This window comes from Melanaphis sacchari, unplaced genomic scaffold, assembly GCF_002803265.2.
Source record: "Melanaphis sacchari strain LSU unplaced genomic scaffold, SCAv2.0 Contig0_pilon_pilon, whole genome shotgun sequence".
NCBI lineage: Eukaryota > Metazoa > Arthropoda > Insecta > Hemiptera > Aphididae > Melanaphis > Melanaphis sacchari.
Window position 1 is genome coordinate 16,891,525 of NW_020270366.1, and position 23,144 is coordinate 16,914,668.

At 28.1% G+C, this 23,144-nt stretch overlaps 1 protein-coding gene across 1 annotated transcript in view; it reads right to left on the reverse strand.

Annotated features, from left to right (window-relative positions):
* LOC112603847 (F-box/LRR-repeat protein 16) overlaps positions 1–18,346 on the reverse strand; it is a 31,437-nt gene extending 13,091 nt beyond the window's left edge. The window contains exon 1 of the mRNA XM_025352634.1: positions 17,456–18,346. Coding sequence (XP_025208419.1) covers positions 17,456–18,166 — 711 coding nt within the window. The 5' untranslated portion in view covers positions 18,167–18,346. The remainder of the gene's footprint in view (positions 1–17,455) is intronic.
* Positions 18,347–23,144: the final 4,798 nt, after the last annotated feature.

Consider the following 23,144-nt stretch of genomic DNA (forward strand, 5'->3'; position numbering starts at 1 on the left):
CCTTGAAACTAGAGCGTTTAAATGCATCATATAGAATACGTCGTACCACCTATACATCTACTTAATCAAATGACAAAGGAAGAAAGTAGTATTGTAAAATGAATGAAAAATCTTTGATGTTATATTTGTAATTTTATTGCCAATTGCTACGAACTACAACATTTTTCTTGTTGATTATTCACATATGCAATTTAACTTGACTTTTTTTGAAAATATAAAAGAATTTTATTTAATTTTAATCCCTTTTTTTCGTTATAATTTTTTTTACGACAGTTGCATGCGCACATGAAATGTCACCACTCAAAAGGACATACGATCAGTTAAACATGTTAATCTGCACGACAGATTTTCTAATTTTAGTCAATAAAAATGCTATTATAAAACTGTCTCATTAACAACAAAAGTCATTGTTATACGGTTCATTAATCGTTCACAATATTTAAAATTACTCTAGCACCTTCAAATAAGATTTTTAAGATTTTTATGTTTCTAATATTTAATGTAAAATTAGTAAAAACTTGTATGACCATTTTTAAAATTTGTGCGCTTTTAATTTTTGCCTTACAACTGGAGTGGTGCTGGAAAAACGTTTCCAGTATTGAATTTATAAAAACGCGTAACCTACAGCCTGTACACAGATTATATACGATGTATCTTGACTAAATGTTATAATTTATAATATATGAAGTGAATTTGAATTAATTATGTTGTTATTATAATATTGGGTAAATACTAACTGATATTTAACTGTTCATAGTATTATTTATGTATATATATGTGTACGTGTATCCTATGTAATCTATAGCGTGTTCTGCAGAACTTACAAAGTGTTTAAAGTAATGATACGCGAGTGATGTATATTAACTTAGAGCAGCGTAATATCTGCGAATTAATATTCATAAAAGGATATGGATATTATATAGGATGTTAAAATGTTAAATAAATACGAGTAACGACCGACCAAATGTCCAAAAGGGTCTAAATCGCCGTGTTAAGTGATATAATACATTTAGGTATACGTATGTATTATTATTGCGACGGACGTAAACGCTGCAGCAAAGCGTTAGGATTTACAGTTCAACGACTTTAAATATTATTCTGTGTAAGCGCATTAAATATTAATTGAATATGTTGACTCAACTGAAATTTATGGTCATGTAAATTATATAATGTGTATTGGATAATATATAAATTGGAACGCTGCACAAAATGATAGTTCGATTGGGATATATATATACAATGTGGATAAATACCAAATATATGTTTTATATGTAGTGGTATATACCAGGAGCATTGCATGAGAAACAAAACATTTAACCTATAAAATATTATATTTAGTGATTGATAGGTATCTATTGGTTATTTATGATATATTATGTTATCACACATACTAGTTAGTAGTTAATACGTATAACATATATTTTTACTATGTAAAATTCTCAATGGACGCGCAAATGCAAATCTATTAAGATTTAGGATTATTGTGTGGAGAATTATTTACATTTTGTTTTAAAACATTTCCATTACACACATGACGCATCACAGCTTGGAATCCCATTTTATAGATTATTTATCTTTATACGGTCACATTATTTTGAATATAACTATAAAAGTATAAAATATTTTAAATGCGTTATCCTGTCTATCGGATATATAAATATAAAAGAATATATCAAACACGTGCTAGCGTTAAAAGAATAGTGTACTATATTACGTGTCTCTTCTCGAAGTCAATTGTAAGACACAAATAATATATATCAAGTGATTATTTTTAATATGAAACACTCACAATTTCAAAAACTTTTAACATTATTAAATTTTTTTTTTTTGTAGTCGTTTAAAACAAAATTTTTAAAAAAAAATTAGAAATTTAAAAACAGAGAAAGGAATGTTGTAGGAGTACCCAGTATCTCACAAACTCTTGGACCACTACTCTACCCGACAGAACTTAAAATACTTATAATTTATAAATAATAAACTACTTTTCAGAAGTTTTAATTTTATAGATCAAAGTACTCTATTGTAAATGAGTAATATGATATCATATGTATATTATACAGACAACGCGAAAATATATATTATTACATCCCTTACAAATGTTTCGACTCAGGGAAGTATCAGAGAAGGCGAATATGAAAACCATCCGGTTTTTACAATGACTTACGTGACCTAAAAGGCTTGGGACGGACCGTATGCATAGGCCCCTGAAATCGGTTGGAAGTTGAGTACAGACTATCGAATAAGCGACTAGCGTATATCTACTGCAGGGTAGATCCTTTTAAAGTGTAAGACGGAACCTCGTATAAAACTTCTATTTTCATTCTGAACTTTTAATATTTCTATGTCTAATTTACAGGTATTAAATTAAGTATTTCAATAAAGTTATTGTATTAAATTTAACATTCGGCTTAGTGTATTTCATTCTAATCAGTATAATACCAAGGTTAATATTTCCATACGAAAGTGTACTATGTTTCAATAAGTAATAGTATTCTGTTTCGGGATATAAAATTAAAATTGTATGTTGCAGTTCCAAAGAATATTAAAATAAAAACTGTATAATAATAAAAATAGCAAAAATATATTTTTTTCGAAAAATGTTGTTTTTTTTTAAGATTTAAAGTTATGTAAACGAAATTAATGTCTATCATTTACTGAATCACCCTGTATATATGCGTAGGGTTAGGGTATAATTTATAACTTTAAAATTTACTGAAACGGTTCATGACTGATAATATAGAATATAATATATTCTATATTTATAGTATGTAAAAATATAATGTAAAATATCATGACGGTTTTAATTTAAAATAGTAAAGCTTTATACCTAAATTAATCTCAATATCCATAAAAGCGCTTAAAAATACCCACCAAAACGGCTTAAATCCATATAACTAGGAAGATTTTTTTTTCAACACCCGATTTAGTCGAAATTCGAGTTAATCCGAAACTTAATGATTTTTTATTACAAAACTTTCATATGATAATGTGATCTGTATTTGTATTTTCTATGCGTATTTTTTTTGTGATTAATTAAATTATTGACAGGTATAGAGGTATAGACTTCTAGCGTGTGTTTTGTAGCAACTATTTATAGTCTAGACAACTATTGAAATATCTAAATGGGTAATAATCATACCAAACTGTAGTAAATGCTATGTCATAGTAATATTTTATGAATTAAAATAATATTCTAAGAAATAATATCATATACTTAAACTATATGGTTCATAGTTTTTAAATTAAGTTTTTCTTAGAATTTTTAAATTATGTGTTAACCTGAATAATATAGGTAGGTTATTTTATATAATAATATTATGAACGCCCGAATACATTTGATATGTCCAATACCCTAATAAATAATAAGTGTGTAAATCGCTGTAATATAATCTATGGTAAATACTGTCGCTTCGAAACAAATAACAATATTTATTGGTCACAAAACAATACGCGTCGAATAACAAGTTGTATCTTGAGTAAAGTTATATGTATTCGTGATAAATATATATAGTTGTGCTATTACTGTAGTGAACGACAATGATGTAAATCGTTTAACTGGATATTTGTCTTAGAAGTGTGATTTCGGTTTGATTGTGTTGTTGTTGTCACAGGATTTGTACAAAATGTATATAGACTTAAAGAATTTGATTCAGCAATATAAACGACGCGTGTAATAAGAGCTCGCTTAGGAATACATTTTGAAGAATTTCTATTCAGAAAATTACATTCTGTCGCACTTTGGAATAATAATGCATTCCTTGATTTTTCCTCAATTCGCTTCTTTTTTTTTTATGAATGTAGTGATAAAGTGAGCATATTTTGATACAGAAGTGGAATAAACAACGGTGCCAACAAAAAATAGTGAAAACTATATAGATATTAACAAAATATTAAATGACAATTCATAGTTTCGCATTATTTTACAGTACTTATAGGTTTATTTTATAATAATTTATTCTAGTCGAGTTTTATGGTACGACATTTTTACAGTTTCACTACTATTAAATAGTACTATAAATTACTTTTGATCAAATTATCTGATAAATAATAGCTGTGATATAGTATTCTGGGATTTGTTTTTTTTGATTTCATGTAGATATAGAATATAATTATTAGTCGTAATAAGCTAACAAGCCGTATATATAATCGTAACACACTTTATATGATAGTATATTATAGTTATTAAACCTAGATTACATAAATGTACAAAGTTATCTAAAATTTTTTTTTTCTTGAACTTTGTTTTTAATATTTAACATTTTTTTTTTGGATTGATTATTGAGGTTTTTACTGAAATAATCAATGTTTTTTTTCATCAATGTTATTAAATATTGTTTGTGAAACAAATTATTATTAGAGTATTATTAAGCTTTTGAATTTTATAACAGTTTTCGGATGATTTGTCAATTATTACTGCTGAACATTTTTTCTCTGATAAAATCTTGAGCCATGAATCACCTCTTAACAACTTATAATCATGTCTCTTCAAAAATGTCTTACTATATTTTCTTGTTTTTTCTTTTTAAGCTCAAATTAATTTAAACCTTTATTGGTACCTGGAAATCGTAATAATCTTATAAAAGTATCTATAATATTTATTATTTTGTAGAATCTATCGTAGAATTTAATATGTTACTATTAGGGATTTAGGATAATTTTTTTTGTACATAGAATATTTGTATACAAATATAATTTTAATTTATGCTTTGGAATGTTGTTTTTATTCTAATTATTTTAGACATAATTAAATCTAAAACAGTATAATTTTAAATAATATAATTGATATACTATTCATACACATATGCATATAGCCGCAAGCCACATACATAGATATTTAGTTACACCTTGCAGTTTTTTTTTGTCATTTATTTTCAATTAATAGTTGATATTAAGCAAGTAATACAAAGATAATAAAGTTTTTATTCAAAATTGTGTATATGTTTGTTATATTTTTCCAGAGCAGTACTAAACATATTAATCTAGCTATCAAAGAAACACGTTTGATCTAATACACTGAGTTAAATGTTAAATCACGTGTTCAAACACGTTAGAACACCTAATAACGAGTGCAGGGTCTAAGGGTCATAGTCAAAAACTTTGCTTCATATAAAAATCAGTGTATGATTGAAAAAACGATTGGTTTTGTAATGTAAGTACAAGATTTTCTACAGCAGTATATCTCATAAACACAAACATGCATTTATTATGTTCATAGTACTATGTATACATAGTCGAAGTCTGATAATATAGTCTTTCTTGAAGTGGTTTTTTTGAGAACTCATCGCCATTTCCAAAATCAGTATACGTATACAATATATATATATATATGATTTAATCAATGAAACGCGCTTATGCGCTTACGGATAATTCAATTTATTGGCATCGTTCGAATACTCGACGGGCGCACGCACGCGTGCCAACTATATACTATCATCGGCACCCAGCCCTTGAGGGCAGGGATGATATTATATAGTAAGACCGCAGCAGTAAGAGAAACGGGTCGACGACGACACTGACTATACTTTGTAAATAAATGTTGTATATTATCGTAATAATGCAGCTGACTAAATAACAAACCTTTGTACAAAGGACGAGACATTGGAAAAATATATACATACGCATACATAATAGTACACCTATTTATGTGCTAGTATACTGGGTATACCGCATACTAGATGGGCGATGCCAGAAAAGGTCTGCATGTGGTTAATGGTATTAACAAGGGGAGTTTTTGGTTGTCGTTCACTATTTTATACTATAATAGATATATTATATATAATAACTTTATAGTTTTTATTTTACAGAACAACTCAAAAGCTGCCACCGTAAGTATGGTATTGTTGGCTAGTTTATTTATCATTTATCTCATGATATTATTTATAAATCTATACCTGTAAAATCTATGGAGCCTATATCGATTAGTTCAAACGTAAACTATTTAGTTGCTACTAACTAGTATAAGCATAAATTATTGCTGATTGCTATAAATTAATTTGGAATTAAAATAGAATAATAGTACAAATACTTAAGTATCCATTAACAACACTGATATTAGGCATTAATAACCCATCATGAAAGATTTCTATAAGTAAAAAGCTAACTCCTATAAATCACCATAGGCATTTATGTAATACTGTTATTTTAAAAGTTATGGTTTTAATAAAATCATAAATCCAGAACTCAAAGAGACACACATAGCTACGACAATATCATATATCTCATAATCACGTTAAAAATTATTTATATAATTAAAAAAAATCAAATTACATATTATTTCATATTTTCTCTAAATATGAATTACCTATACTTTCAATTTAGATTATTATATAGTACATAACCATAAAGGTATAGGTAGTTAAATAAGTACCTATGTGAAATTAATTATCTACACGACAGATTTGTCTAATTAAGTAAAAAAAACACCTTTAACGTTTCAGTCCTACCTTAATAATTAAACGTCAAAGGTGTATACGTTTCTGGCCTACTTTAGATGCATTATATAAAATTAAATAACTTGAAAATATTAGTGGACTTAGAATTTCAGATTATAAATAACTTTAGTTCATCAATGCTGCGTAACATTTAGGACTGTATAAGCTAGTTCAGCTAATAAGTTGATATGAACTAGATGAACTAGTCCCAAACAATAAATTGTATAACAATTAAAACATTAAGATCAATCATAATTAAGTAGTATTTACATTTTTATTCTTAGTAAGTGATTATCAACCAGTATTTCATACATACAACTTTTCAGAAGAATGTAATTATAAATTTTCCAATAAAAATACAGTTCATAAATTCTTTAATCTTTGCTATTTATTTAGCACTCCTAGGACTGAGTGATAAGTTAAGTGCATGATCAATCCGAGAATGAAAACAAAAAATATGTATTATTACTTGGCGAACACGATGTATACCATTAATACCTACGTCCTACTTACCTATACCTCAATAATAGTAATAAACTAAATGTATTATATTATAATATGTACATCATCAATCAATTATTCTAAATAATTAAAAGTATGAAACAAAAATTAAATATAGTTAGATAATGTTAAGTATATTATAAGGCTATTAAATATTTAGATCTTCGAGGTCCAAAAGTAAAATTTTAAAATCCAGTAAAATATTATTATAGCTATAATATTTCCACAGTAGTTTCTTTTAAAATGACTGACGATTCGAATCGTCAATTTTTAAAAAATAATACATTATGTTTAAAAAATTTGTTAACTAAGCTTTACTTGTATTCAATGGACAATGTAGACTTATTAGTTTCAAATAAATAAACATATTTTAAGTTTTCATGTCTATAGAAACAGGAACCAATTATATATATATTGGAAATAAATAATAATGTATCAATACAAAACAAACTCATCATTTGTTATTTTGTTCATTATTGATTTTCGCTTTACAGAGACTATAATAATAATAATAATAATAATAATAATACAGAACTAGAATAATAAACCGTAAGACTGTTTAAACAGCAGCAGCTAGACCTTTAAGTATGTAGTTATCAGTATAGTAACAATAACAACAATAGTTTGTTTCGATATGGTTTTTGATCTGATTTCCAATTATTATTTTAGATTAGGATAAATTTCGTATATCTGAACTCTGTGGGATGCTGATTTATGTTTAATATGTTTAGTATACTTTCTTTTCTACTTTTATTTAGGCGTTTAAATTAATAAAAGCACTTAAAGAGATATTGAGTATATTTTCTTATTCAATAAATAGTTATTTTTGAACAAAATATGTAATTCATCAAGCAGGCATTCTAGTCAGTGACAATTCAGGTAAGGAAAGGGAATATATACCTATCACTAATTCTAGTCCCACACAAGTAATTGATGTTACTTTTTTATTCACTAGCTATTACAAATATTATTACCATAGATTCATCCGCAACAAAACAAATCGTTTATTTAAATATGTACTATGTCATAACATATATTATTACCTATAAATTATGATTATTCATATAGGTACTATATACAATATACGTTTTCGAATTTTCTTCATAATATATTATATAAACGTCAACAGTTCGATTTATAATGAATAAGGCCGTATATATGATTAACATACAATATTATATAATACCCACAACTTTTTTTTTACATAGGTAAAAACGAAATTTTTCTTATAATGAACAACCGTTGGTGGAAACTAATTCAACCCTAAGACTGAATACATTTTTTCATTTTATAAATATCTTTGTGTATCTATGGCTCTTTTTAACAATATAATAAATATCTAAGTCAAGTAGATATCTAATAAATCAAGTTATAGTATCCGATTTCGAACTTTGGGAAATCAAATTATTAAAAACATAAATTTTATATTTTTTTAAAGTCGTAGAAATACATATTAAACATAGATGTTTATTATAATTTTACGATCGTGTATATTTTACAAGAACATTGAGAAAATAACTTAATTTTCAGCGCGATTGAGATATTCAATTATTCAACAGAATGTATGTCGATTTAAATAAAAATAAACATACTTGAAATTTATACATAATAATACCATTATAATTTATAATGTGCATAGGTATAGAAGTTGTTTATTTTATTTTCATTTACTTAAAAAATTATTTAAATATAGAACGAATGTAATATATTGCTCCACATTTCAGGACAGCTTATTATATATATATAGGTATAACACATAAAAACAGCTTTGGTAAGTATGGTTATATATAGTATATTAATGTACATATATGTTCTATACTCATTAAAATATTTAAAAGCCCGACGTAGGTTTATAGGTATATCGTATATTATGTTATAAAAGCATGTAAAATGCCACACGCGTACCATTGCGGTGTAGTATATATATTATACAATAACACGTGCAGCTAAATTTAATATTATTAAGTTATTCTAAAGAGTTCTATTATATGAATTACAAGTGCCGTCCGAAATAATTAAGCATAACACATACACATATCTAGGCATATATACTTGAATGAAAGATTCAAAGATAAATATATATTATTCAAATGAAATTAAAATATAGGGTCGTAATTCAGGGTCATAGTTTGATAACTTAGTGAAACAATTAATTAACTACTTATAGTAAGTTTTAGGTACTCCTATTAATATTAAATAAGTAACACATTTACACAATATATACTTTCAGCGTTTTGTGAGATATTACTGTTCATTTACTAACTTATACACGCGTGTGTGTCTAGCAACACCACGCTGCAATATAATATTATATATACGAAATCGATATTCTATTCGTGGTGACTATATTATATGTATACGAAAATTGTACATCATCGTTATTACAAATCATGCGGAAAATAACGGTTCATGAGTTACAGTATAATATAATGTAATAATATATACATGTTGTATACACTCACTTTACCTATGTATACTTATTTCTATCTGAGGATCACAGTTATGATAATAGTAACGCGTCTTTACTATGCTAACATTTCCGGCTGTCTACTCAAAATTTACCGAAACATTTTTGTCACTGAATAAAAAAACGACTTTTGTCCGAATGCAATAATAATAAAAAATAAAAATAAATCGATTTGGCAAACTATGCTGCACACACGCACTCGTGAGTGACAGTTTACGTGACAGTTTACTAAGTGTAGTCCGTCAACACGGTGGCAAACACGCGCTTGTAGAAAAGTCAAGTGCAGGGAGTTCATTGAATGTTTCTGAGAACCCTGTGTATTATAATACGCGTCGTGAATGATATTTTTATAATAATAACGATAATATTATTGTTATTATTTAGTGTTTAATAACGTCCAAGCATGTCCCTACGCGTTGTAGATGGCCCGCATCAATATACAGGATATACGGGGCGACCTTGAGTAACAATATAATAATAAATTATTAGGCATTTGTTATAAAACACAAACGTGCACAAGCAATTGGTTTTTTATGAAGTGTTGTTCGTGGTCTGTGATCCACCGGTGAGGATTGTCACAGGTTTGTAATCCCGTCAAATGTTAATTTGCCCAAAAAATTGTTGGGACTTGGGTGCGTTGAGACTCCAGTGGCCATGAAAATGCGGCACTATTAAAATTTTATTAAAATTACTGCATCGTCAATTAAATTGAAAGTGGACAAGTAAAGGGCGTGCCAAAATGTTTTTATTGATATGTATTGGTATAATAGTGTAACTGTTACGATCATAATAGCAGCAGCGAACAGTATTATACTATTACGGATATTCTTTCGATTTTTAAATAGCTGCAAATTATCTAATATTGTTGTATTCCAGCCACGTGGTAAAGGTAATCGGTTAATCGAAAGCAAGCATTAATATGCTACATACACATACAATACATAAACATACGTGCGCTGTTAAAAACTTAAGACGTTAATATAATTCGATAACACTAAAAGCTTATGACTTTTCGACTTGCATGACCCTCTCCCCATACTTGTGTGCAACCGCTTTGACCATTTAAAACTCGTCTGTTCTAGTACACTATGTTTAAGTGTCGGAGTGTATAACCTACAAGTATGTATATGGTATAATATCATATTATAAATCATATTTTAATATTTTATACAGCTATATTTTCTGAATTACAACATATAACATTCATACCTGTTTATAGTTAGTACGCATTAGTAAAATATACAAAAAGTGACAATAATACATCGCAGCAATAATAATAGTAAAAATTAAATTAATCCTTACAAGAGTGCGTACGGTTTATAATTTAATATGGGCCGATCAAAAAGTCGTATCATGAAAAAAAAACTCAATGTGTATTTTTCGTTTAAACATCGTGATAATATCGTCGTATTGTATATATCCCCCACAGTGTTTGTACCCCAACAACATACATTTCTGATTCCCCGCACGTAGAGCACGTGTACAACTGTTGTTTAGTAGTAGTTGATTCAATTATAAATTAACCATTGTATAAAACACTACATAGTATGTATAAGTTTTAGGACTGGCTGATTTTCCCGTAAAACTATAACGCTAAAAAGTTTCAAGTCCTACCTTTCTATATTATGATAAAAACGCCATTTACACCATAATATGCAATTGGTCAAAATTGTGGGAACGAATTTTATTAATTAAAGCAATTTTAAACAATCAATTCCCATTAGAAAAACCTCTATTGCTTTTATAAAAGAGTCGCGGCCGTGGGATTATGTGTGTGTTGTACCTACACATGTACGATAGCCGCAACATCAGCAGCCAATAGCAGTCGGTAGCAGTCACCAAAGATAAAATAATGATCATTGTCACGCTTCCGCGCAGCTACTCATGATTGCGCTCGCGGCGGCGACTATCGATGGTATTCAAACGACGAACATATTTTAACAAAAGCACTGCAATGCATGATATATATATATATATTATATAATATTATTATCATTATAATTCCATACGTGACTATTGTACCTGTTTCGTTTCGAAAATCCTAAAAAACTATATTTGTTTTTACAACATATTTATTGTTTATGCTGCAAAAGCAAAAGTATAAACATTTGATATTCAATATAATGTTATTCTGTGTAAAAAATAATAATTTTTGAGTTATATTCAAATAATTATTGAGCTTTTAATATAATTGAACAAAAAATATATTTTTTCCAAAAACTGTTAGATAATTTATTATTTATTCGCTATGGTGTGTCATGTGTAATGGATATATAATTGATTATACACAAAAATATTTATCCGATAAGCAGTATGCATTTAAGTTTTGAACTATATATAAGGTAAACTTAATGTTTTATTTTCTTTTTAGTTTATAACTATATAGTTAGGTATTGAAATGAAATATAATACATTAAATAAAATGTAAATTACTCTATTTAAAATGTTTTTTTTAAATAGTAATTGAAAAATGCAAAACATATTAATTCAAGCATACATTTTTAACATTTTTATTTGTTAAATAATTAAAATTTAGAAACCGGTATTTCATGTATAATTAAACTTAAATCGTGTTGAAAATGAAGTATAAGATTAAAATCATTAAAATATCGGTCAACACATTTTTATAATTTATTGGTGTCTGACGGTTTTTTTTAGTTGTTTAAAATGCATAACGTGTGTTATAGCACGGGTGCCAAAATGGAACCGAAAAAACATTTCACCGACTGACGCAAATTCTAGCTACGTTATTATTCACCTTGCGGCGTATCTGTTAGTCGAGAATAATATAATATGGATTTTTTTTTATCATTTCTGTTCTCTCACGTGTAAATTCATGAAATCATCACAATAAAAAGTTTTGAAATTTGGTGCACGCTTGACCCACATGGAACGCAACTTTATATCAGTGTAAAAATAAAAGAACTTTAATAGTACAAATAAAAACAAAACAAGTTTACCTATTTACGATTTTGATTTAAAATATGTAAGTACTCAAATCATTTAAACGGTGTATAGAAACATTAAGAACATGCATATTCAACTTTGAAATTTAACCAAAATATATTATTGTCTGTGGAAGCTGTTGTCATTAAATAATATGAAAATAAAGTTTATTTTAACTATGTATTATATACTTATGATAATAATAATTTGAAAAATACCTTTAAATTTAGTAGGAAAGTACCTATTTAATAATTTTTAATTTCATACTGATTTATAAATATATATTGCGATATTTTATTAATCATAGCTTTAGTTTGAGCTAAATAATTATACTTTGTACTAATTTTATTTTAAAAATGAAAAATCTATTTTTTATACTTTTATATGCTTGTAAATATAATGTCTGAATTATTTTTATTATTAAATTAAAATTTGTAAAAAGTTAATACTTATAGGAAAATATTGGATGATTAAACAATAAACAATTTACAAATTCTTTGATGAACTTCAATGAACATAACTTATATACGTAATATGTAATCGTTATAGGCTAGACCAGGGGTCGGCAACCCACGGCCCGCGGGCCGCATGCGGCCTGCAAAGCAATTTTTGATAGCCCGCACAAAGGTGGTTAATTTTTGTGTTTTACTTTTGTTCAATAACATTTTTCATATAATTTTCAATATTATATAATTCTTTTTCCTTTATAAATAAAATCTAATCTAACCGTTTCATAATAGCAATACAATTATAAGTATTATATCATAATATGTAATTTTTTTTTTTAATGTGGCCCTTGATGAACAATTGAAAAAAAAAATGGCCCGTGTGGTTAAAAAGGTTGCCGATCCCTGGGCTAGACTATTCATATAATATTCTCAGTCGAGATTTACAGCTATTATTCTACAGATTTAAACAAATATCAATTAATATACATGAAATAATTGTATTAAATGAAATTAATAACTTCCAGAAAAAATAATTAATTTTTTTTATTTTAATTAAAAAGGTATGGCGTGATTTAACCCTTGAGTTAGATAAGGTTAGGAAATTATAAAACATAACCCTATCTAGAGTAAATGGATCGTTGTAAGAAACAAGCTATATACCTATCCGGCCTATTCAATCGAGTACCTATACAGTATACTACAGTAAATAATTGGATTAAAATAACAATTATTTCGGTCACAGTTTTTTAGATAGGCATAATGAATTTAAGTTCATAATGTTTCATCTGTTTTCTGTTGCTTTACTTAACGAGCGAATAGAAAATTGGTGACCGGTAAACAATCGATTAGTGTTTGTTTGGATTAAGACACACGTCTTTTAGTTCATCTTTTTTCTACAGGTTTATCCTTTAACTAATGCATTTATATTATATACAGTTTACGTGCACGTATAATACCGATCTTTAAACGACCTGAACGGTCCATCTTCCATCATCCGTTTCGTAAAGGCAACTGACAAAGAATAAAATGTTACACGTCTACACTGTAATACAGAAAGGTATAATAGGTATAAAGCTGGTATATTCATTTATTATACATAAAATTGATTGAAGTGCTCTTTAGGCACATGTATACATTGAACATGTTAAAACGTTATCAACAGTTTTAATTCAGTAAACCTATGTATTATGTAAATACGTTTAAGGTGCTGGTAAAGTTTTTGCAAATTCTTTATTATATGTGTTATAAATTATAGTATATGAATTGGTAGCTATCTTGCTGACAATACGTTTTGAAAGTGTTATTAAATTTTCCTGTTCTTAATATGTTATATATAGTAATATGCACAACAATATAACATTAAAATCAAATTTAATAAAATAGTATATAGATAGAACCGGTAGGATACATTCTGTTATTGTGAAAATTATTTTCCAACATAATTTAAGTGAATACAAAAAAAAAAAAATAATAATAAGCCTGGACCAACTTTTTATTTTTTATTTTTAAATATTTTATTTATTGTACTCCAAAAAATATCACACAACACAATAGGGTCATGTCAATGCTTATATTGCACTGAACTGGAAATTAAACGGTGTCAATCGTAGCTGGTACCTGGGTGAGTGACAACTTATACGAATATCTATACTATTATAATATCTATGTGTCATTACGTCTTCCCTTACCTTCAACCCTCGCAAGTCAAGAATTACCATTACACTCCTAAAAATTATGAATCATGAAGAATGACAAAAAAATAACTACCTATGATTAAAATTTTTAATTCCAACATTTACTATTGGTTTTAATATAATATAAGTATTTATTTTTATTTTGACTGAATATATTATGTATTTATTTTTAATTTAGGTAATTGGAAATTAAAAAACAATTAAATACCCAATCTATAAAAGTATTTTCTTTTAAATATAGTTCCATGAATTTATAAGCTATACTAAGCTATGAGTTTTACTTAATAACATGAGTCACAATAAAATATATTATGTTAATTACAACTAAATTTTATCGTGGAAATGGTTAAGAATATCGTTCCAATATAAACCTTTTAACATTTAATTAGATAAATAATGCCTTGATGTTAGAGCTCTTAATGTTTAAATTTTCCATACTATCAAATTTACAATAAGTTTAAGAAATTGAGTGCACTATTGGTTAAAATGTAGCTTAATATGATTAAAATAGGTAAATTGAATAACTTTTAATGGTGAAATGTATATATTATATACTTTATAATATATACCTATAGTCTATGAGTCCACAAAGATAGATCATATTACATTATAGATGTTTTAGAAGATGATTTGAAGAACCATAAATTTACAACTATAATTTTATCGCATAGGCACATAGCTGTAATTATAAATTTTAATATTTGTTTGTATTTTATTTGTTAATTAAAACTAGTTTTAAAGACTTTATTTAATGTAGGACATTTTTATTATTATGTTTATAATTTGAAATAATGAACTTTGAATAATTTACATTAAATTTCAAATTATAAATATATACTATACGGGTTTTATGTTAAAATATATTAATATAATTTGCATTAATTATATTAATACATTATACGTGCTATATGATAAATTTATGTATTTAAACTTTATAGAGCTGTAATAATTTAACTATCAGGAGCTTAAAAAATGTATTAATTACTATTAATCCATGTCCCATATGGTCGTGTAATCTTTTAAGCGATTAAACATTAGTATGATTGTATAATACTAATTATTATACATATAATTTTCTATATGAGTAAAAAAAATGCGTAGAACGAAATTACATATACATATTATACTATATTAGACCATAATTTTAAAGTTTTAAGAGATATCGGATACATTTATAAATTTATAATACTTAAGTACTTGACTGTCTTTATTCATATTATACGCCATCAACGAGACTAGAGAATATCACATATGTTTATGTGGTAAACAATTTAATGAATATACTCAAGCGGTCTTGCTACACGTGTCTAAAATTCTGAGTATAATAGTATTGCAGTAAAATTTTTATTATACGTCATCAGTCATCAGATATATCCAACTATAATTTTTAACCTTTATTCGATAAATCTTTTATATTATTAGATATTTAGATTGATTCGGGAGATGTAAATACCTAAAAATGTTAATAATACTATTTATTATTTATTGAAGAATTTTCTATGATATAATATATTAAAAATCGAAATTGAAAAGTAAAAAACGAAAAACACTGTGTGACGATAGTAGCAAAAATAGCAGCAAAAATAATCGCGTTACATAAAATTTACAAATGAACAATAAAAACACACATTGTAATATTAAATAATAGTATACCATGGTGAACCATGATAATTTTATTGTTGTATTGTTTTGTGGTGTGAAGGTCAGTTTCGGCGGGATGCGGTCTTGAAAGTATACTAATCGTTATTTCAATGTCCATATCATATTTACGAAATTATGGTACATTGGCACGTCAGCGTGTTTATATTATAATATAGTAATAATACCTATTTATTTATTTATTTTTTATTATAGTTTCTTTGATATATAGAAATAGATTATCACGTTACTTCAGACAACAGTTATCACTGTCTTTATTAAGCACCTATAATCTTATTATAACATATTTTAGTAGTTAACTTAAGCATTTTACGGCAATATTTATTATACTTAGGTTCGTTGTTTAAAATATAATTTTTTTTAAGCATATTATTTTGATTGACAAAAATATTATAGGTATACTCGTATTATTATTTCTTGAAGCTTCAACATAACTTGATATAAACAACTTTTCAAAATGTGTTTTATACCTGTAATATGCATATGTATTGGAGTAGATAAAACTGAATGTGGGTAAAAGTTATATGAAATGATGTTGCGGACTCTGATATAATGAGCTAATACCATGAAGTGAATTGTAACAAATCAAGCTTGTACAGTTATGATATACTAAAGATTACTAATATCATAATGATAATCTTAGAGAAGTAAAATAAAATATTAAATTAACATAGACCGAATGAATGAATAATCGATAAACTTGGAAAGACATAAAGTGCATTCTTCGTCATGAGCTTCAAATGCGCTTTTATTTCAGTTTCCGTACGTTAAATAATATAGGCAATTTAAAGAGATATCGCGGTGGGCTCAAAGAGTTGGACTTGCAGATCATTTGAGTCGATCCATTTTATATTATAATTTGAAATAAACTGAAGTCATACAATAATAAGTTCTACTATAACAATATTCGAATTTTTACATGTGAAATATTTATGTATAGGTACGCACATTGTATATCAAGTAGGTATATTGTTTAATTTATGTGAGAACTCTGTATACTTGTTTTTACTAAAATATTCTCAAATTTTACCTGGTATCTGAGAAACGCATAAAAATTGGTTTAAAATTAGTATGTCAAAAATCACGGAGTAGATCCCCTCCCCTTCTCCCATAGCAATCGACAACATTATCGGGGTCGATTCTGATTTCGATTAATTAATTGTTTCTTTTATTTGCTAAAGAAAAACGGAATTACGCCCAGGATATTATAATAGATCCATATAATAAGTACAACCAATTGATCGGTTGCGGCGTGCTAAAACATTATAATAATAACACAATAACATGTAATCGGCGGCTGAGACTCACCTGCAAATGGTCCAGAAATGATTCCAATCCCCTGTCGGTGACGCTGGACGACTGCAAGCATAGCGCCAATATGTTTTTGTTGGGAAACGGGTATGTGTTGACGAACTCGACCGTGTCTTGGTCCTGGGCGCCGTAAATGGTGATGGCCGTCATCTCCCTGGCCACGAACGACTTGAACACGGCCGCCTTGTCCGCGTAGTTGTACGACCTCAGCTGTTTGCAGCGGATCACCGGCCTCACGTTGTACCAGAACTTTGGCGATCTGTACAGCACGTCGCGCCATCGGACGCACACGCGGGATAGCGGAACGCGCTCCGCGGCCGAAAAGTACATGAAAAACCCGTTGAGAAACTGCTCGTCGCGCATCAACTCTGGCCACGTGACCGGCCGCTTGATCCGGTACGTGGCCACGCGGTTGCGGACGGGCGTCCGGCCGCGGAACCGCGGGTACTGAATTCCGCCGGAACCGGAGCCGCCGGAAATAAGGCCACCGCCGCCACCGGTACCGCCACCGCACAGCACGTTGGTGACCCGTTCCATGACACTGGTACCAGTTCGCGGGGTTCTGGACGGCGAACCGGTCACGCCGGCCGCGGTACCGCCGCCACCGGAAGTCGATGACGACGGTTTGTTGGCCGCCCGCAGAGTCAGTCCGTTGATGCGCTTGGACAGTTCAGCGCTGGCGCGTTCCACGACGCCTTGGCTGGTCATGATGGTGTGTGTGTGTGGTGATGTCGTCCCGGTCACGACCGTGTGCACACTACCGTTGCAGAGATGGCCCGTCACCGCGCCGCAGCCGTCGTCGTGGTGGTGATGGTGCGTCGGACGCTCCGTCAACACTGAAAACGGCGCGGCGGGGAACTTTCGCTCGCGCGCTCCACCGTCGTTGTTGTCCGCGCGGCGGCGTGCTCTCTGTGCTCGGTAACCGACGACGCCGCCGCCACCCCTCCGCGAACGCCAACCCCACTCTCCCCGGCGTCTACCCGCCTCGATAGCGCGCGCTATACGGTCCCGCGGATTACCGCGTTCTTCCGCCGCCGCGACGGTCGGCCTGGACCGATCAATAATGTACGACGCGCGCGAATATCAGTCGCGCGCGAACAAATTACTGTGTGACGACTGCTGTATAGCAATAAACAGGGACGACAATGTGAATGTATTATAATATGGCCAGGATCGTGAAAGGAAGTAAATAATATATATGTATATTGGATATGTGTATGATAATTCACGGGTAGAACAGTAAATTAATTGATTTTCGGAATTGCGGCGTAATACCCATTACACTGTACCGCTCGGAGACACATTCATAGTCGGACTTGCTATGTACTAGTGGTCAGTGAAGTGGTTATACTATACCCCGTACCACACCACCCGTCATGATATAATATGATTGTATGGTGAATTACAGACATTCCAATATATTCCTAATTTTGATCAAACGGTTTGTTTTTATAATTAACTAATGGTTTGCATCAGTAGACTTTTAGTCACCGTGTCCATATATTCAACTTGTTACTTGTATGTATATATTTATATACAGACCCGTATTTAAGGGAGGGTTGGAAAATATTGAAATGGTCAAAAATGTAAAATTTATTCGTGGGTCATTTTACATAATGAGTATAATTAAACAAAAGTATAGTATAAAATATAATAATATTTAATTAGTATAATGAAAAAATTACTATAATAATATAATAACACCAAAATAGAATTTGTATGTAGTAAAGATTCAGATAAAAGTTTTTATTCGCTAGTCGTATGTCAATAAAATGCTCTAGGTATATTGATGTTGGAAACATATGAGTCATAAAAATATGGAAAATACGTACTAAAAATAAAAAGAAAGACGCTTGCCACGATTTAGAAAAAAATTAGAGTTGTATAAAAAAAGTATTAGAAGAACTAATAAATGATGGTTTAAACCATTTGTACGGTCTGAAGCCAGAGTTTTAATTAAAAAAATTAATAAATTAAAAACAGCATACATGATAATATTTTGGAATAATGTTTGACATACATTTAATAAAACTAGTCTTTTATTACAATCTGCTGATTTCATTGGTATAAGCACAGTAGTTAGATTATATAATTTGTTAATTGAATTTATTAAAACTTTACAATCAATGCTTAATGATTATGAAAAGTAGGCAAAAGCTTTCAATGTTGACATCGTTCCTGATTATGAACACAAAAAATAGTAAACATAAGAAACGTATTAATGAAGTTATTTAATCAGACACTGTTTTCAATGAACGCCAAAATTTCAAAATTAATACACAAAATAATTTGTGATAATTTAATAGAGCTAAAAAAAAGAAAATTTTTTTATGATGATATAAATACTTATTTTTCTTAAATATTAGTAAGCAAAAAACCTCGGAAGCCTGGTGCAAAAATACTAAGAAAAGTATACAAGGACGATTTGAATGAAATATTTGAAAACGAATGTGGTTTACTTTCAAAGTTTGGGTAATAATTGGAACCCTAAATAATATTTTAACCTGTAAATATGAATAACAATTTAAATTGCTATACAATTAAAAAAAATAACAGAGTAAAATATACCTATTATTTTGAATAAAGTAAATTATTATAGTAAATAAATATTATACATAATAAAACTGCTTTATACTTTATAAACCAAAGTCCTTGATCTCGACCCACCCTCGTGGTGTCGTGCAGGATGCGAGTGTATAAATGTAAACAAAACAAAAGGAAGAGCGCAGTATAGAACATTAATAACGTACAACTTTCTCCAATAAGTTTCCAATATTGTGATTTATCATTATCAGGCACCATATATGTGTTAATTTGATCAAATTCGAGCTATTATATGTTTATATGAGTTATATTATATATCTAATCTTATATACAAAATATTAATACTATTAATACTACAATACACAAAGTATTTAAAAACGAAACGTTTCACGTAATGTCACTAGATTTGATTTTTTAGTTTATTTTTTATTCTAATTTGGCAGTAATGTGAATAAAACTCCATTACACGTATATTTTTTTGTGAATACATATTTAAAAAAAATAATATACATGTGTTTAAAAAACTACGATGTGTATGATTTGCTTAATTTTTTATTTTACTATTTCAGTATAGGTATGTCTAAATTATGTATTTATATGCCAATATTACTAATAATATTAAGCATTTAAGATTTATACTTATCAGTGGTGGAGCCAGAAACTTTTCATGGGGGAGGGGGGAATCAATAAATTTAAATTTACCACACTTTATTTCATGGTATTGGACATTTATTTTTATCGTAAAACTATCACATATGTTGAAATTTTTTGAAAATGTTAATATGATTTCCAAAAAGTTAATTTACCATCTCAGACCCCCTCACCATGGATATGCCACTGAGATTTATACAAAATGTATAATTTAAACTGAGCGTAACAAATATTATGCCGCGTGAGAAATGTTAAAGATTACATGCAGTAACTACATAGTGATACCAATACGCGTTAATATAACAGAAACAACAACTTTTGAAATAAGTTTCTAAATAAATGTAAGTTAGTATTAGGTATAGATTATTAAAATATGCGTGTCTTTTAATTTTAATAACCACTCGTTTTTATTATACATATTTGAATGACCGAACAATAGACTAAAACTCGTTTTTTATAGCGTTGTATACTTTTAGTATTTATAATAGTTTAGCGATCATAGTATTTCCTTCGATTGTTGATTTAAATAGGTATGATTATTAACCATGAGAAACATGAAAAGTATAAAAATTAAAAATAATATAGAAAAAACCACAAAATTTACTAAAAATACAAAATTAAATTTTTTAATTGAAAAAAACATGAAAAATAAAATCGGAATGACAAAAAAAGTATATTTAAAAAAAAATACATATAGTTAAAATGCTATTAATATATGAACAAGGAACATATATCTTGTTTCAGCTATCATATGTGATAAAATACCATAAATGTTAAGTAGAATACTGAAAAAAATGTCTAAATTAAAATGGTTATCTTATTATTACATATTACGAGTACTAGGACTATAAAAACATCATTATTTTAAAATAATCGAAATATCTATTATAATATGCATTATAGCATACGTATTAAGTAAATGAATACCGCTCTGCTATACATTAGGTGCTAGTAAGTCACTATTATAACTTATAAGTTATAAGTTTGTTAAATTTTAATTGAATATTGTATAATTGTATATAAAAAACAATTCTGAGAGTAAACAGTCTGTTAGTCTTTATCACTAAAGGGTACGTGTCAACTCCGCTACCAGTACCTTTTTTTAGTGTAAACTCCGCTAGAAAAAAAAAACTAGTGTAATTGAGTTCATGTAAGTTTCGTTAGAAAATAAAATCAGGTAACAGTATAAAATTAACACTAAGGAATTGGAAGGCATGAAAGCCATGAAGTAATGTGAATATCACTTAATAAATTTGTCAAAGTAATTACTAATTTTATGTTACTCGGCTCCAACAATTTTAATAAATGCTTTGCAAATTTTGTTATTGCACCTCAATTTCAACGTATGTCATATCAAAGGATATCAACATATTTAATACGGGAAGGCTTAATACTGGTAAAATTTCCATATACCCACTATAGGTAAGAAAATAAAAGTGGCGGAGTTTATATAAGACCCTTTCATAACATTTTTATTTAACCGGTATCTAACGAAATTTACAATCACCAATCACCAAGTGATAATGTTTTCTTAATACAGTTATTAAAGTCAATAATTTTATTTTTAGTATTATAGTAGTTTGATATAATTTTTTTCGAAAATATAGCATTTACAAAATTATAGGTATTTAATTATTACAATGATGTATATTTTTATTTTATTTTATGAACTGCAGATATAAATCAAAAATGTTATTGCGTATAATAAAATCCATAATAATATAAAATACATAAAAATTTAAATTCCCATGAATAATTTTAACAAAATAATTATCATATTGTTATTTCTCGTTTGAATAAGTAATTTCGTCCAATCGAAACTTAAAATGTCTATGAAAAATAATATTGTCTTAGTATATTTTTAATTTTATGGTTTCAAAATAATAAATAATAACTATTAACTACTTATGATGAATCTAGAATTAAATTTTCAAAACTTAGATACAAAAAGAAAAATTATCATAAGTTTTTAATTACCTACAAAATTGTTCATAATGTTTTGCGATTTTGATGAATATTGTCAAAGTTCTAACTTCAAATATATATAAAAACAATTGTGTTCATGCATTTTTAATATTTTTGTACAAATATAAGAATATTTTTTTGGGGATCTTGTATTCAATTTTCAAACATTTCTACCCAGCTAATAAAACTAAAAAAAAATGTTAATTTCTCTTGCCTATAAGTACCTAATAAATAGTCAAAAAATATATTGTAATTATAAAACGACGATATAAATATTTTATGAAAATTTCAAATACGTAACGGTCATTCTTCGTTTTCGAGTTACATAAAAAAAATTGATTTTATCAAAAATTGGATTTGAGTTTAAATTCCCGTTTTTCCTTAATTTCCTATTTGTTTTTTCAATTATAAAAATAATTACCCGGAATTTTTAAGTTTGACCTCTCTAAAGTACAAATTTAAATTTTATATCTAAAACTATTCCCATTTTTTAAAATTGAAGCATTTTATTGATAAATTATCATGT